At 46.0% G+C, this 17,899-nt stretch overlaps 1 protein-coding gene across 7 annotated transcripts in view; it reads right to left on the reverse strand.

The window, feature by feature from the left end:
- The window catches only part of robo2 (roundabout, axon guidance receptor, homolog 2 (Drosophila)), a 293,914-nt gene that overhangs the window by 128,593 nt on the left and 147,422 nt on the right, over positions 1–17,899 (reverse strand). For all 7 annotated transcript variants that reach the window (XM_054596738.1, XM_054597416.1, XM_054598804.1 and 4 more), the window contains one exon: positions 13,074–13,400. In XM_054596738.1, the coding sequence (XP_054452713.1) occupies positions 13,074–13,400 (327 nt within the window). The remainder of the gene's footprint in view (positions 1–13,073; positions 13,401–17,899) is intronic.

Genomic DNA, 17,899 nt, shown 5'->3' on the forward strand with positions numbered 1-17,899 from the left:
AGTAGTTGTCCCTTTTTGGGCCGGCAGCTTACTTTTATGTCAGTGTTGCTGCTAAACATAGTAAATGGTGTAAATGAGTAATATAACATGGAGCAATATCATGAAGGGACATTTTTCTTTTTCATCAAAATAAAAGTTACGGCTGATGAAACCAGAAATCAACCTCCCCCACCACTCAATCATAGCAGGGATAGTCTTTGCTGCCATTACAAGGGATAATGTACCAGAAGGTAGCAATCAGTCAGGCCTGGCTGTTGCCACCTCCCATGCATCAGTCTGTACATCCCTTCCCCTTCAACAGCTGTGGACTCATATGTTACTGTCCCTCTACCTGTCACTGTCCATCCACAACCACACCAACCACAGCACACATCAATCAGCCCACCCCTGCTGCTTTTTAATCTGTTCCCACCCCCAAGGACCACGCACGCTTCAGAATTACAGTGAAGAAAGGTCACCCCATCCAATTAGAACATCATCAGGGATGCACACGAGAGGGTCATTCCCTGAACCCTTGTAGCACATCGTAAATCCTACTCTGCCCACGAAAGGAACACCCACTCTGGCAGGATTCAGAATGGCTGACTGATGGCAGTGCCGTTGCTAGGATGCATCTTTAACTGTTATAGTGGAGACAACGGATGTGGTTTTTGTTGGGAGTGATATGAGGTGTAATGGCATGTGAAAGTACCACGATAGGTTTATTCCCTTAGGGTGATCCATGTTATCATCAGTCCATGTGCTGACCCTGTGACGACCCTGGGGCTGAGTTCAATCAGGTCTCCAATCAGGATTAGATCAAGCTGCCCTCTGCATCCTTTCTCATCATTCTAGTAGCCTTCTATTCGCAAGGATTTAGCCCCATTACAGGACACACATGGAGGCAGAGAAAGCGACAGGCCTGCTGGAACGTGAGAGAGATTTTGGATCAAACGGTCCAATGGAAAGGACCATGTGGAGACCATTGTCTTAGCTTGGCAGAGGAAAAGAAGCTAATGAGAGAGGGGACAAGGGAGAGAGACAGGGAAAGAGAGAGACAGGGTGGGTCAGTGAGCTTTGAGCCTCTTGTGGGCTGATCTAAGCCAATTAGAGACAAGTGACAGCTCAGCTACATGCTCATGACACAACTAGACCACTGCGCCGCTCTGAGCCCCGGCACCCCACTGTACAAGCCGGAGCTGGACCCCAACAAGCCCTTAACACTCCCCCTATGAACGCTAACCCCCCCCACAACCCTCATTGCTCCAGACACAGACCGAAGCCAAGGGAGAGAGCAACGCTTAACAAAAAGACTGTTCTCTCCCCTTCCGCCCTGCATCCCCTGCTCTCCAGAAGGAAGTGGCCAGCCAAGCAGAGCTCTCTGCTTCGTTATGGTCGGCCAACTCTCTTGACATCTGAAGTTGCCGTGACGACCTGGCAAATCCACTGACCTTTGCTCCGAACGGTTGAAAACTTGTGAACCCGAGACGAGGGAAAGCCAAAAAGCTTGATGGGGGGGGAGAGAATATGTGAGGTGAGGATTTTTCAATTGAAAAGGGGGGTTGGTTCAAATGACCACTGGCAGCTGTCATTGCTGTGTTGCCTTCTCCCTGTGAGCAGATAATGGTGCAGAGCCTTCCCAGTACGCACCAGGGGAGGAGGTAGGCCACCAGGTTGTGTGTTGTCAGGGCTCCGGCACGGGGCTTGTGATTAATGAGACAGGGCGTCACACCACAAGGGGATCAGCGGCACGTGCCACACTGGTGGTAACAACAAAAACTCCTGACACAGTGTGGTAGTGGAGTCAGAGTCATAATATCGCAATAGTTAGGCAGTTATATAAATGCAGACAAATCTATCCCCGACGCAACATAAACACAACCATATATGATACAACTTGTGCACATGAGCGTCAACAATCATATGGCACACCAATGGCGCTAAAATCAGAAAATTGTCTTTTAATGTATTCTCACATTCACCCCTGACTGAGCATCAAGTGTATGAAATCTGTTAATGGTGGTTTGGGGGGGGTGGGGGGACACAAGAAGCCAGAAACGAAGAGATGGAGGATGACAGGGAGGAGTGATGGGGGTTGAGGGACACCCAGCAGGGGGTGGGACAGGACAGCCCTCCGCACGTCTAACGTCTGCCACTCAAGAAAGTTAATGATGCCACGTTCTTGGGCCAACCATCCCCCTGCTGCATGTGAGAAAAGAGACAGACAGAGGGAGAGAGAGGACTGAGGGTGGTGTTGCTGGCACATGGACGCAGCCTGAAGAGGTGAGATGCTCTTGCGGGGCGAGGTGGGGGTGGGGCTACGGGTGAAAATTCAGGTCCAAGAATATTTATGACAATCAACACCCCAGTTGGCACAGTTGAGTGATGAACCCCCCTTCTCTTTTCTTCCCAATCACACAACGGTCCCGTGCCCTCATCAGCATCCTTGTCGAGTCAAGTTACTTATTAGGGTTTATGAGAAATGCGGCTAATTTTATCAGCAGTCAGCCCTTATACGTTGCTATTTGATTTTACATCGCAAAAAAAGGGGGGATGGGCTTTTTTGGCTGCTGGGCAGAAATTTTAGCATCTACAGCCAGTTAGGGAATAGCAATTTAGAGGATGAGGGAGAAATGGAGGAGGGATTTAGGTTAAGGAGTGGTAAGATGCTGAGGAGAGATAACAGAATTGGGTCTAGCACTCAGCAAATGTAGAAGGATTGTGCAAGGTCTATAAAGCGGAAAAGGCCATTTGTCGAGTAAAATAATAAAAAAACACACATGAGTAAAGGTTCATCGATGTCAGAATACCAATTTGTCATTAAGCGGGTAATGAGTTAAATCCGGTGGCAATCTAGTTTTGAGGTTCCTGCAGTAACAACATAACTTGAGTACTATAAGAATGAATAAGCTGACAGATGCTCATATCCCTTGGCCTGTAATTGCATTATCTGTACTTTTCTTCCTCTGACACAGGAATAACCCTGCCTTCCCAGGCTATTTCTCCTTTCATACATCTCCCAATAACACTAGGGTAACTGTATTAGCAGCGTTTGCTAGGGATGCTCTCCAGACTGCCAAATGGACCTGTATCCAGCTCTGTTTCCATGCCATGGGGTCAGATGATGGTCAATCGATGATCAGTCAGAGGTCACATTCAGAGCTGTCCAAAGGTCAGCCTATCTGGACTCAGAGGTTAGACTGGGCTATCAACCTCCTGAACTGCTGTGAATGGAGCTAAATCATGAAGACAAGCACCTTCTGTTGGAAGTCTGAGAAATTGATAAGAAAAGCAATTTACCTTTTTCTCACTATGACTGTTTGAATAAGATTTATCTTCATGGGACCATGAAAACAATTAATAATGTATCAATACAATATTTCTAAATGATGGTTCATTTTTAAAGCTCAGAATGTTTTTCACAGAACGGGGTTGTGTGTGAGGATAAGTGAATTACCAAAAAACAGGCAATTAAGCAAATAACACATCAGTTGCACAAACATCGGACTAATTGCAGATGAATCCCACTCAACATGTTTTGAATAATATAATTTTCCATAACCTCCCGCACAGCAACAGCAGCCAAATCGATATTCATGAAGTGTCAGAGTTGTAATTCATGTGTCTGTTCCACATGAGCACCACAGGGACCTTTAAAAAGAAAGACGGGGGAAAGAGCTAACATGTAAATTTCACAGCTAATGCCTGGGCATGGCTTATGTTGGCCAATTAAGCTGTTCTTTTCAGCTCCATTACAACGCGGCATCTGGGGGTTCATTTTCCCCTTACTGTGCCATTTAAGCTTCAAATGGGCAAATGTTTACTGTGCAAGTTGGACGACAAAAATGGAGTTTGGAGTCTGTTAGATGGTGTGTGTGTGTGTGTGTGTGAGTGTGTGGGCAGATGCGTATGTTCCTTTAGAAGCCCTGTCTTGTGTACGAGTTCCAAACATCTATGTGCTGCTGCGCCTGTGTGCCTTTGTGTGTGGAGGCCTAATTTGTGCATGAAACAGGAGAGCGTTAATGGCTTTTAAAGATCGGTGGAGTCAAATGAGCGTGCTCATCAGTTAGCCACACACCCCTCGGTGATCACTCAGTGTCGTTGGATTGCATTTCCTGCGGAATAAGGAGATCTCGGGTGGATCCAAGACAAATCCCTGCAATTACAGCCACGCTTAAGATGATTCACTGCCGTCATTTCTGTCTCAGGGTGGCGGGTGCTGTAGTGTATTGCAATATTATCAACAGCAATCATTGGAAATGCACTAACAATACCATTATTTAGAATTCTACTCAAGCAAGATCTTCACAAACGCTATATCTTATGAATTCCTCATCAACACCGCAAGCAAAGAGAACGATACAGAGAACTGCCCATTCACTTATCTACACAGACACACACACAGAAACACACACAATGAAACATAGGCAAACATGGGAGGCACCTGCATGTTGGTTAATAGCTTTGCCCTGGACAGTGTAGAGCAAGAGGGCCAGCAGCACGAAGCACTGAGATAACATTCTGCTTAGCATTTGAATAGGGTGTTCTGATTTCTATTCAGTTGGCCTTTGGCCATGCTAGTGCTTAAGTGGTCTGGGCGAGTCTGTCTGGTCTCTACTGTGCCAAACCAATGTGCAGTCTCATATCTGGAAATGTGCAATGTCTGTCAGTGTCCCGGTCTGTCTGTCTGTCCGTTTGGCTGGATGAGAGTCTGGCTGGTTAATAATCAGCCTGGCTAGCTGCTAATCATCCTCCCAGCTGCAGAAGCAGGTGGCCACACATACCACAGCTCCCAGTCTCATTCACCATGTGATGTCATCTCACTGCACCTGGTCACCCTGCTTTACGCATAACTGAGGCCGTTCCCCTTTTTCAAAATCCCACATCTTTGCCGGTCCTGAAGCTGGGAACTTGTATTCCTCAACGGAATGGATGCTGTCCATGAAGTGGACTGGTGACTGCTGAACCAACAACATTAAACCTGTGTGTCCCTTACTTCACCTCGGCCAAGCCCGGGACTGATCCCAGAGCAGTCTAACAGGCAGAGGCAGCAGTTAGGACACACTCCACATCGAAATGGGAAGCCATTAACTCTGCAACACACAAGGTCACCTTCAACAAGACACAGCCGCCACCTAACTTCCTCTGCTGATATGCCCAGTGGATGCAGCGGTGCAGTCATGTAAAGGTCAGGCTGTAAAACAGAATGGAACCACAGCTGTCTCACAAACCACACTCTTAAGCATTTGATCTTGTCTCCCTTCACTTTTGAAAGCGATCAAAATGCTTTGAGTATCACTTTCAAACAGCAGGAAAGGAAATGAGAGAGGAAGGGAGCGGGAAGGGGGGGAAGAGGAAAGAGAGTGATGGCGGGAGGGAGGGAGAGAGAGGGAGATGGCAGAGACTGGATGATCAGGTTTCAACTCTGGTCTGCAGCTGTTGAGGGCTCTGGTGGCTGATAGGTGTCCCTTACAGCAAATGTAATCCAAGCCAAACACAATATCTGTCTACGCCATGGAGAGAGCACCAAGTCATAACACATCCGGGCACACCATAACTCTGCCGTGGCCCAGGGCCAAGCCAAGCCAAGCCTGGTAACAGTTTAAGGGGCTGCAGAAAAAAAGAATAAAACACAATTATTAATTATTAAATCAACACAAACCAAGGTAGGTTGTGCAAAGGGAGGATGATGAGAATGCTTTTTTTTCTAAAACCACAAGGTTGGCAAAGTTGCTCACTATGAACTCTCAACTTCCTTCAGCCAGTTTTGAAATGTGTTCCATGTATCCCCCGCCTCCCTTCCACTCCTACTTCCCCTCAGTCCACACAGTTCAGTTGAGAATGTAATGAAGCAGAAATGCCACGTCTCCTATGTTCCCTAAGGGCTACTTTGAGGAGGGTCTGTCCTTAATATTTGGACAACTAGAAAAACAACATAAAAAGATATTTACCTTAAGCATGTTTGTGTGTGCTTTGTGCATGTAACTGTGCATGTGTACTAGTGTGTAAGTCTGTAAAACTGTGTCAGTGTGCAGTGTGACAGTCTTAACCCCCAAAAAAAGGTTCTGGTTGAGTCCTGAAGATTCCACTACAGATCAATCCCCAGCAAATGCATTTATGCGCGCAAATGAATGTGTGTTTAAGGGCGTGTGTGAAAGTAACCAAGGAAATAATGGGCATTTGAACAAGGAACATCATTGCGGAAATAACACAACATGCCACACGCCAGAGGGTGAATCAATTCCAGCGGCATTCGATTCAAACCCCTATCAGCTAGCGCCTTAACTCCAACCCTCCACCCCGTCACCTCCACCCAAGCTCCATATGATGGATTACCATCTCTGGCAGTCTCAGAGGGTCTGAGAGAGAGAGAGAGAGAGAGAGAGAGAGGAAGGTGGGTGGGGGAGGTCAGTCACTACAGGGACACATTCATCGGAGTGGAGCGCTGGGTTAAGGAATTATGGTTTGACAGAGATCCGGGGTGGATAGGAGAGGGCAAAGGGTTCTCCAGGGGTCAGAGGATCCAATCCTGGCCGGACTCAATGGCAAGCCGCCCTCACAATGCACCGTCTACAGGGATTTCACTCAGGGTCACATTTTCGATTAATATTATTAGCACTCACTTGTCCCTTCGCCCACTTGTCAGCAAATAGAGTGGTATCAGACATAGTCATCTTAATGCTGGTAAATAGCTGTTCAGCAGTTTAAAGTAGACTTACAGTTGGAAACCCCAAGGTATCTACGAACAGGCTCAAGAACAGATTTATATACTGAGGATTTGATGATCAGCAAAATACATCTACTCACTGAAAAACTGAAAGCTGCACAGGGCTGGAATAAATTACAACCATAAGTCAATATCAAAAAGAGAAATCAAAGTGCAAGCCACCGATGAAAGCAGGAGCCTCTCACCCCGTGTGTGTTTTAAACCTGATCAATAACCAGCCTGCAGACAGATTTCAATAATTTACAGCTCAGTCTGCATCCAAAACTGTCTGATGAGAATAAAAGAAGTGGGAAGGCAGGGTGAGTTTATTTTACAGAACGCGCTCGTCTGGAGGTTCTCGCTTTCTACAACAACGCCGCCAAGCTGCTACAATTTAGCGACTCAGTGTTGATGCACAGATTTATTTTTCAGTCGCTGCGGAGCGAGCAGACACGGTGTAAAGCATCGGGTGAGGAGACGCGTGGGGGGGGGGGGGGGGGGCAAGGAGAACGAGGAGAGAGGAGGCACAACGCGAGGCAGGAGAGACAAAGCAATAGCCCTGCATTGTCAGAGTGGAGAGGCCATCAATAACAGTGTCACTATAAAGAGAGAAAGAGGGAGAGTGTGAAGGAGCGAGAGAGTGGGGTTTATAAAGGAAACACAACAAAACCCGGTGCGACGGGTGCTTCATCTTGCCGGGCACTAATGGGCGTGAGAAGCGCCTGGCTCAGCATTCTCTGCTTGACGGCTCACTCCTCTGCTGACGGTCCGTGGCATCCATGACGGAGCGCCACACAATTGTTTAATCCAGTTTATACACTCCAAAGGTGACACAATGGTGGAAGTAGAGAGGTGGAGAGTGAGGGGGTAAAAAAAAGGAGAGAAAGAGAAAGACTAAAGGGGCTGAGAAAGACGGTCAAAGGTCATCCAAAACTTGGATCTCATTAAGTGCTCCATCTCTTTGCCACCTTCTCACCACACTTTTCCATCTTTGTCACCTGCTCTTGCTGCACTACTCTATTATTGCTGTCATCGTTCAGCCCATAGAGTGCCATTGTCTAGGTGTGCGTTATTTCCCATCCTTAGAAATACAATTGTCTCCTCTGAAGGTAAGAAGGAAACACAGACATTTCCCTTGGTGGAGTTGGGGAGGTCAGAGCTGGGACACGAGGCCCGCGGTGGATAGTAAAAGTGCAGTCTCAGGGCTTCATATGTGTGTGTGTGTGTGACAGTGAAAGGTCAGAGTGCTGGAAGAGACTGCAGTGTATTCCGATGATTTATATCCCTGTAAGAGTTTTTTCAAATATCGTTTTCAGTGCTGCAGGCATGTCTCTATCTATGCATTGCACAGCAGTTGGATTGTGGCGGGAAACTCCTCATCCTCTGTGGCCAACTCTAGCTAATAAATGAGAGAGCAATCTGCATGCTGCTGTATATGGCTGGCAAGAACTGTGTGTGTGTGTGTGTGTGTGTGTGTGTGTGTGTGTGTGTGTGTGTGTGTGTGTGTGTGTTTGAGTGTGTGTGGACACCGTGTGAGTAAATCCCAATAGATAACACCTTTTTACAGAGGTCAGCAAACTCCAGCTGCACAGACACAGTGCTGACACATTTAATCAGGGATTTCTCCTCTCTCACAGTTTATCAGTGGGAAGCTATTTCTCACACCCTTGCCTGCTCTCTCCATCTCTTTTATCGCAGCACCACATTCGCACCTTTTCTGCATACTTTTTTTTCCAAAGCACTACTTCTTTATGCAATAAACTTGGCTCCCTATATCCAGTAAATATCGATAGTCGTGTATTTTTTGCTTGCTTTAAGTACCCGGCACCCCTCCACCTCTCAGATATATAAAGTGAGCCGAAACAGAGTTATTCAAAGGTGCTGACAAATCTATGGGCGCAATAACTATCTGACCCTCACCTCTGTGTTCTACACGTCCCACCACATAAACAAACTGTAAAACGAGAGCATAACAAACCTAAATAAAAATGAGAAGGTGCACGTTTTCTGAGACTGTGTTTGATTTCCTAACGGTCGCATGCATCATTAATGTGCTGTAATGGTTGCATTGTTGCTGCTTCCTTCATTACCCTTCATTATTTCTCAAGGACTTCGGCGCAGATTAATCCTCAGCCTACCGGGGTTTATGCGAGCGTGAGGGCAGGTGTTTGTGTACACTTCTGTGCGAGAGTGTGCGAGTGTCTGTTGTCTGTGCGCACTTGTCACTCCATTTTCTCATTTCAGAAATGGAATAATGAGTCCAGATGAGCTTGTGAAAGGCTCTGCAGCGCGGCTCAGCCTGACTCCCCACCTGGCCTGCTCCTCCTGGCCTGTCCCTTTATTAGCTTCCCCTCATGCTGGACACAACAGGAACAGCTTGGTACCCTCCTCCTCTCTTCACCACTCACACCTCTCCCAACTCTATTTTCCTGCTAATTACCTTGTTGTACGAGCACCAAATGCTACCTAACGATTGACTTAATTGCAGAAGTGGTACATTAGATGATATCAAAGGACCTTTTTAAAAGTCATCCAATCCCATTCCAAGCGGCATTTAGAACCAACCCAAGACATCTGTTTCATTCCTGTGTCATTTGCATTTTTAAAGGTTACAAACTGAGCGAAGCAGCAAAGGATACAAGTCTACACACCTCGAGATAAGTGTGTTGGTTTCCTTTGCAATACCTCTCTCCCCAGACAATTACATAAATACAATAAACACATACCAGCACACTGTACACGTCAGAGGGCCAGAGTCACATTCGACACTCAATTAAAAGTGCAACTGTTCACCCCTCATGCTTGTACTTGTAGCACTTTGTACGCGTGCTACCCATCCACCTGAAAAGATGGGGATAATTAACATTTTCCTCGGGATCCTATCGCCCCAGGTGTGCCTTGTCAAACTTACATATACACAGATATTCGCAGTACTAGCAATTTATTCAGCAGCGGTGGCTGCAGCTAGCATTTCTGACACAGGCTTCACAATGATTTATGAACCTGCTCATTGACCTAGTTTATTCTGAAAAGAGAAAAGGGGGCACATGCCCGAGTAAATGCTGCATATCCATCCAATGGAGCTGGCCTGCAGTCAGTTTTGAAGAGCTTTGGGAGGTAGAGTAAGATAACAAGGCAGACTGCTCAGATACCCTCTAGACAACATGTTTACAAGCTCTCCATCTCCTAAAGTACAGGACAGTGAACCACACCTACGATGAAGTATGTTTCCAAATGCGGCAATGTGATGTTCCAGCATTATCCTCACACTTTGCACATGCACCATGGACTTAGACAACAGAAGACAGTTCATGCTCTTGTCCACTCATTTGTGAACAATGCGTGTTCAACATCCAACACTTAAAGGAGATATGTTTGAAAGATTTAGCCCAGTAACAGCACAAGTCCCCCCAATCTGGCCTGCATTAATAATGCAGAGGCACCTCTCAGAGGCCTCTCCCCCCCTCTTCCTCCTCACTCCACCTTTCCTGCTCTGACAGAGAGAGTGGTGAGTGCTGCCCAGCTTGATGTCCAGCATGCAGCAGTGCCGCTTTGCTCCGTGGACACTGAGTTCAATCTGTTTCAGAGCTGCAATTAAATTATCTCACCGGGATCCTGCTCAACCACTCGTGAACGGATAGGGGGCAAAGGTGTGTTCAATACGAAGGGGTGAGGGAGGGAGAGAGGGAGGTAGAAGACGAGCAGGGGGGGGAAACATATCATACACACAAGCCCGGTTCAACATGGATATAGATTTAAATGCTGCTTTTTCTTGTGCGATTAGCTGTGGCTTTACAATCACTAGACGGATGTCAGGACCTGATAAAGCTAATCACTGCAGTAAGCCATTTCTGGGGGATTTAGCACCCCAACCCCCTTCTGCTGCTCCCCTGAAGACCTGGCTGAAAGAGAAAGCGGAGAAAGCCCAGGGCCCAGAACAAACCGGGCATGGAGCGCTCCATAAAATTGCCCTCCCTCTTTTTGGGATCTATATAGCCTTGTTTCTGGGAAAAATAAAAAAAACACAAATTCTCAGCAGTTGGTCATATCTTGTGTCTTGTATCTGTGTCTCTGAGATCAATTTATATAGAATTGATCATCAAGTCATTGCCTACATACATGTTTATTTGAACTACATGTAAAAGACTACAACTGTACATTAAAGAGAGAAGGATGGAGAAGGAGCAGAGAGAAGGTGCACTCAAACAATGAAAATAGCACTATGGAAAGACAACAGTGGCGCTGCGCTGATTCTGTCCATCATGGTGCCTTAGGCCTCACACTTGATTGGTTCAGACACCAATCCTGCAAATCAGCTTCAGGACATTCCTGCTCAATATCCCTTAAAGGACTCGTCATTAAAGTTGCAACAAGTCATTAATGTCTTCATATAATACCCCACCTGTAATATATATTTCAAACTCATTTCTTTCTCTGCATCTCCGCAATTTACTCGAAAGTGCCTCTGAGGGATTTGATCTGGTCATAATCAAATCATTTATATTAAAACTATTCTACTTTTAAACAGCTTCAATGCCGTGTCACTGTAGAACTGCACTTGACCCGCAAGCAAAACCCTTTCCTACACCCGTCAGGCTGCTATCATGGTCAGACTGTGAGTGTCCCAGGTCGGGTCAGGACAGGTCAATAGAGACAAAATTGTGTGAGGAAAGAAGAGTCAATAACAGCTTGTCTTCAAATGGTATTTTAGTATATGTATATTGTGCCTGATGATAAGAGCCAGAATCAAAGCTTTTGCTTAAATGAGGGCTGAGTGTATACTTTTTTTTTTTTAATGGTCAAAATGGCATTGTACAGCTACTGTAGGTATAAGGTAGAGTTCTGTATCCTTGTTTACTCAGAGTGCGGCCTCAGGCTGTGCCCTAACCTCTTTCTCTCAAACCTAGTTTCACTTATAATACCAATCACGCGTGTGCTCTTATTTCTTCACTATCCTATCTCTTCCATATCCCCTCGTCTGTCCTTCTGACCCCTCACCCCCCACCTTTAGTCCGTGCCTCCATTCAACCCCCTCTGTTGCTCAACCATATCAGACGAGAGAGGGAGAGATATAGAGAGTACTAGAAAGAAAGGCTAAAAAACAGTATGAGAGGGGGAAAATAAAATAATCTGGAGACTTCATCAATTTTTCATGAATTTTCATTTAGACTAGGAGAGCCCTCTTACAGCGATCGATAGATCAAGCTGCTGTCACGCAGTTAGCACCTGGGGGCTGCTGGGAGGCCCTCAGGAAGGCAGGGGACTGGATCAGAGGCGGAGACCAGCCCCCTCCTCTCCTACACACTGAGGCCATTTCCCAAGGATCACAAACCAACTACCCGTCCTAATACCTCTGATCATTGTAATCACCTTAGAAATACGGTTACAGGTCCTCTTTATGAGATGGAGGATATTATTTCCGCTGTTTCTTCCATTCAAAAAATCTTCAGACATTTAATTTGCATTAATTTTATGTTTACTATGGCAAATGAGACCTTAGCATTTACCACATATTACAGAAGGATTATGTCTGAACATGACAGGTCTTTGAAACACAGCACTATGAGACTAAAAGATCAACTGCTTGAAAACAACATAAGGACTCGGGGAATTTCCTCCCCACCTTATAGGCAGTGGAGGAGCCTGGGAGCTGCTCCATAGGAAGTCCAGGCTGAACCTGCTGGGGGGGATGCTCATCTTCAAAGGTAATTTGATCCACAGCTCAGGTTCTGCCTGTCAGTGTTCACAGTCCAGGCCGCATGTGTCAAATGTCCTTCAAGACTTTGATCTGTGGCTGTCGTTCTACCCCCACTCACCTGTGAGACTCACCCCACATCTCCAGAACCCTCTCATATGGTCTGACCGAGCTTGATGTCCAACTCAAAGGTCTGCAGACAACTACAATAAAACTCCCTTGGGTTAAAAAATATATCAAATGTATCTCAAGTGATTGTCTGCAGAACTTATTCTGTACAATTCAGTAATCCACCACACAATGTCACACAAACTGCGACTGCTAGTGAGCTTTACTGGTCGTTCTAGACCGACAGGAAATGATTACAGTCTTTGCAAAAAGAGCACATGAAAAGCGAGTTGAAGTCGATTCTTAGAATAGTGTAATTCCAGTTGCTTCAAATAAAACACTGATTTGTTTACTGTTATTCCCTACAGTAAAGACAATGTGAAAGATGGACAATGCTGACAGGAAATGTTGAAATAATATCTCTCAATTTTCTCTTGTTGAATGTAAATCCAGTCATTCCATCACCTGGAAGCCGCAAGATCAAGACTTTTCTCCATCCATCCAATGAATTAACTAAATTAAATGAGCTATGAAGCAAAGAGGAGAAATTAAGAAGAAAGAGGAGAGGAGAGATTCTTGACTCACATGCTACTTCCAAAGATGCGTTGCGGCTGACAGCTTCTCCCAGGTAGTTCCGGGCCACGCAGACGTAGGCTCCCTCGTCCGGTTTGCTCCGTCGTCCGTGAACGATGCGAAGGAAGAAGAGCGAGCCGCTGGGCAGCAGCATGCGGTGAGAACGTGGGTCATCTTTGTCCGTTTCCACCCGCTCCCCATCCTTGTACCACTCCACTGTCGGGGTGGGCCGCCCCTCCGCTTTACAGTTGAGAGTGGCGGGCTCCCCTTTAGAGACTATCAGGTCAGAGGGGTGCTCCACTATCCGGGGTGGGGAGTCCTCCTGGCGCAGACGGGATCCTGGGGGAGAAAGAAGAGATGCAATTAATCATTGTTTCAGTTGGACATTTTATTATAAAAAAGAAAGGCCTTCTCAAGACAAAAAGCCTCTCTTATTAACATAATAGCTAGCAGGTAAACTATTTGACAAAAAGGGAAAAGATAGGGATTGATTTAATTAATACAACTAAAATTAGCTGACATCATCTAGCGGGGATCAAGATACCACAAAAGGAGATACAGGATGTGGATCCGGTGCAGTGTTCATTTTATCAATGAAAATTGTTTGTTGCGTACAATGTTTTCCATAAAAAAGATTAATGATCTGCATGCATAACAGAATGCTGCTGCCCAAAATGTCTCATTTTGAGAAATGTATTAGAATCCCGCTGAAAATGAAAAATCAACAAGAAGAAACAAAACAACTGGGAGAACTTTTATCTAAATTTTCATCAGAAGCATAATATTAATTCAAAATCCGTTGCCAAAACCAGCATTGCTGGGGAGAAGGCTATTTTATTTCTTAGCTTGCTGCCACCGCCACCCAGACCTGGCAAAGCAGTGGAAAATGGATGGATGACTCCAACTAATGGTTAGCAAAGCTTGTCTTGGGTTAGAAGCATGTTAAAAATATTGCACCCTTTAATCTCCATTTCAAGCCGATCAAAAAGCAGCCATCTGCTCTTCTCAACCCTATATTGCAAGGGCTTGCCTTGTGGGTAATTGGACCCATGGGTGAGCATTGAATGGATGCATACAGTCAGTTACATCTGAGCTATACACACACACACAAATGATATATTTGGCTTTCAGTAGGGAGCAAACAAGTAAAACTGTTGAGTCCACTGTTGTAGAAGTGTACATGTGATGTGAATATGAATGCCGGGGTCCAGACTAATGTCAAATGCTAATCCCCCCGCGGCTGAAAAACTTGGCCCACTCCTTTTTATTAGGGCTTGCAGTGGGTGAACTCAGAGAGTCTGGCAGCTAAGATAATGTTCCCCGAGTCAGAGTGCTCTGTGTGTCTGTGACCAGGTCTTAACCACAGAGATAAGATGCTGTAGGCCACACACATTAACATCACAGAGGCCCTGGGAACCACGCAACAATCAAAGAGTTGGATCCAGCATCAAACAATCAAAGATACGGTAGAGGGAATAGGAAATGAGGCAAACTTTTCCAACAGCGCGTCCTTTATCCTCTTCTATTGAACCAGATTCAATACCCCATCAATAATTCTCATTCTGTTGGCAGCCAAATGCTAACCGCCCAGTGTTGTATTAAGTAGAGTGCCGTACCCTTTGTCTTAAAATGAGTTTTTGCAGGTGTGCATGTGATTGAGCTGAGTTGATGACTGTGCCCTTCCCCGGGGCAGTGCAGCGGGCTAATAGAACGATGCCTGCTGCACAGAAGAGCAGTGTACCACATAAGCCTTTGTGCTTATGTAAGGGCTAATTTCAACATGGGGATGAAGGCAAAACAGTGGAGGCTCCGGTTCTTTGTTCGCCCGGGTTTGCACATGTTCCACTACGCCTTATACTTGGATCTCCCTGGGGAGATCGAGACACGCTGCACCCCGGCCTTTTTCTGCCAGAGAGTCTGCGGGTAAAAGGACACGCGCAGTAAGAAATCCACTGATCAGCACAAAATACACTTCAAAGACTCTGAGTGTACTATGTAAATGTGCACTCGTCCACCATTTGTCTTGACAGGGATCAGGTCTCACACAGTGGCATATTGACCCCTGAACAGGAGGTAGTCTGTTCTCTCTTCTTCCTAATTTGGGCTAATTCCCTCCATTTCCCTGTCATTGATTAGTGATCAGGCCTGGTGTCTTCCTCTAAGTGGGGCCAGGGTTTGTGGTAGAGGAGGGGTCCAAGTGCATGATCTAATCTCATTGGTATTATGTGAAAAACTGAAGATGTTCTAACGGTGGTGGAAGAAAAACCTACAGTATGCTGCAGGCAGTTTTTAACACAATCTCTTTCACCAGTGTTAGGCAACAGCAACCTAGCAAGCAGTGGGTTACCCTGTCAGCACAGGGGTGAGTTTGTATTCTGGCAGTAAGTGACCTAATAAGTGAAGCAGTAATTAACACTGTGACATTGATAAATGGCGGGCAAGATAAAGGACGGACATGGAGACCCCCATTTCCCTCACGCCGAGTGTCAAACGCACATTTATTCTTATCTCATTGGAGCATCTGCTTCCCCGCATAATCCACAGGCCCCGCGGAGGCTCTCCACTGAGGCCAATGCGCATGCACCGCACTAAACTGCGGCGACTCCATTCGATTTATATCAGTCTAATTTCTTTAAATCCAATTTGTATTCCAATCTACTGCCTTCTAATCACTTAAACCTTGGGTCTCCATCTGCTCTCCTCTTTCCGGTGGAAATGAAAACAGCAGATGCCTCTACAATTGTCCTTTCACTGCCAGAAAAAGCTGAGCCGGGTGCACAGAGGGCCAGACGTGACTGGTCAGTGTCCTTCCCGAAGTGGAGGTAGTCAGGTGTAGAGGTAGAAAAGGTTAAAAGCACATCCGTATGCCATGGAATATGTTTTAGAAGAGGCACATCAATCTCAATACTGGATAACCTCAACATGTAAACCTCGCCTGTTGTTGAGCGAGCTTCACTTTCAAAAGTTCAAACTAAAATGTTTGGACCGTCACGTGTATACGTGTTGTTTTATCATGACCTCATGTGGCTCCCATGTCCTAGAGATGCTGTTCTAGAAGAGCAAATAAAATAACACATGTATATCCCCACTGCTCCATCCGCAGCACCTAACAGAAGTGAAAGTCAATTTTCAGCTTCCTATTGGGCCCCCTTTCTCACTCTCTTTACGGTAAATGGGCTTTCTGTTGCCCTTTTAATGCGATCATTGGTGCTGTGCAATCAAGTGCTCTCTGAGCTGAGGCGAGTGCACTTCACTGGGTCTCAGGGCGCACGCTCCAATCAAAATGCTGTGTTTCCCCCTGTCTGCAATAACACCACCATTACTTTTCACCACTGCTGTGCAGTCATCCACTCCTGGAGGAAAGCAGAAACCAGAGAACAAACAAACAAGCACACCGACAGAGAATGAAATCAGAGAGGGATTACTGAACCAAAAGCCGATTCCTTTCTGGCTTTTCTTTCTTTCTACGTATTTCAGCTTCACTGCAATCCAATGCAGCCATCTAAGAAGTTTTACAGCATTATTTCTCACTCGGTTGTGTTTTTTGTGTTCACACTTCAAATTTGTAATTGAGACTAAACTATAACGATAACTAAAGACAGAAAAGTTTAACACAGTTAAACAAAAAAAGTGTGTTGGATCAAATTCGGGATAGAAACACCCATTAAACTGTTAAACAGGTTGTTTCCCCTCATATTCCACTGACCACACACATAGAAGGGCTCTTTTCTATTGTCTCTGTAACATATTTATTCATGTGTGCAACAGAAGGTTAGGCCTTTCATGATCTTTTTGTAATTATTTTTATTAGTTCCCAGGAGAAATTCCAGCCCACCAACCAAATCAATACCTACACCAGTCTCAGCCAGAGCATAAAAGGAAGGGCTCCCCAAAGAGATATTAGTTATTCTGCCAACAGACGTGTGTGCTGATCACAGGTAACCAACGGCAACCTCAGACCAAGGCGAAAAGTTCCAGTCACTGAGGCTCCATAAAACATCAAACATTGAAAACCAAGGTCCAGGCCAAGATGCAGTAACCCTGTAATGTGGATGGTGAAATGGCGGAGGCTTTACAGGCAGAAAGTGTTGAAACCCAGCAAACCGAGTGAATATAAAATTGTACAAAAAAAGAACGGAAAAACCTCAAAGAAATTTTTAAAAGGAATGAATTATGCATGAGATCTATGTTGTCCAATCTCCTCCTGCCTCTCACCACTTCTTCTCAACCTCCCACTCCATCTCTTTATATATCTCTGCCTCTCCCTCCCAATATTTCCGTCTCCCCCGCTTGCTCCTTGTCCCCATCCTGCCCTCACTGTGAGGGTGACGGAGTCATATCCATCATGTCATCAGAAGGGAAATGTGAGCGAGCGGCAAGGGGGAAACTGGGGGAGGCAATAGAATGATGTTACTGTCCATCCTCGCCTCGGCACTGGCCTGCCGTGACACTTGCGAGCAGCCCGTTCTGCACCCCAGATTTATCTTCTTTACGGCGCGCTGTCAGTGGCGTCACAGCACACAAGCTCCAGTGGGGCCCAAAACCAGAGATACAGATCATGTGGGTGAGGTGTCACTACAGACAACCTGCTGTATCTACTGGAGCCCATCCAAGCCCAATGCATGCAGACAGACTCAAGATGCAGCCGGGAATATACAGAAAAATGGTCACAGTGAAGACAGACGGTGGAATAAAAAGGTGTTCACGGGTGCTGAAGAGGTAGATTCATCTTCTAGGGAGTTCGAGCCAGCCAGCTAGCAAGCTCACATGATGGTCTCTGTTCCACCTCAGTGCGTCTGGATACTGCCGCCCCCGCCCCCCCCCCCTCCTCCTCCTCC

This window comes from Anoplopoma fimbria, chromosome 1 (assembly GCF_027596085.1).
Source record: "Anoplopoma fimbria isolate UVic2021 breed Golden Eagle Sablefish chromosome 1, Afim_UVic_2022, whole genome shotgun sequence".
Classification (NCBI taxonomy): domain Eukaryota; kingdom Metazoa; phylum Chordata; class Actinopteri; order Perciformes; family Anoplopomatidae; genus Anoplopoma; species Anoplopoma fimbria.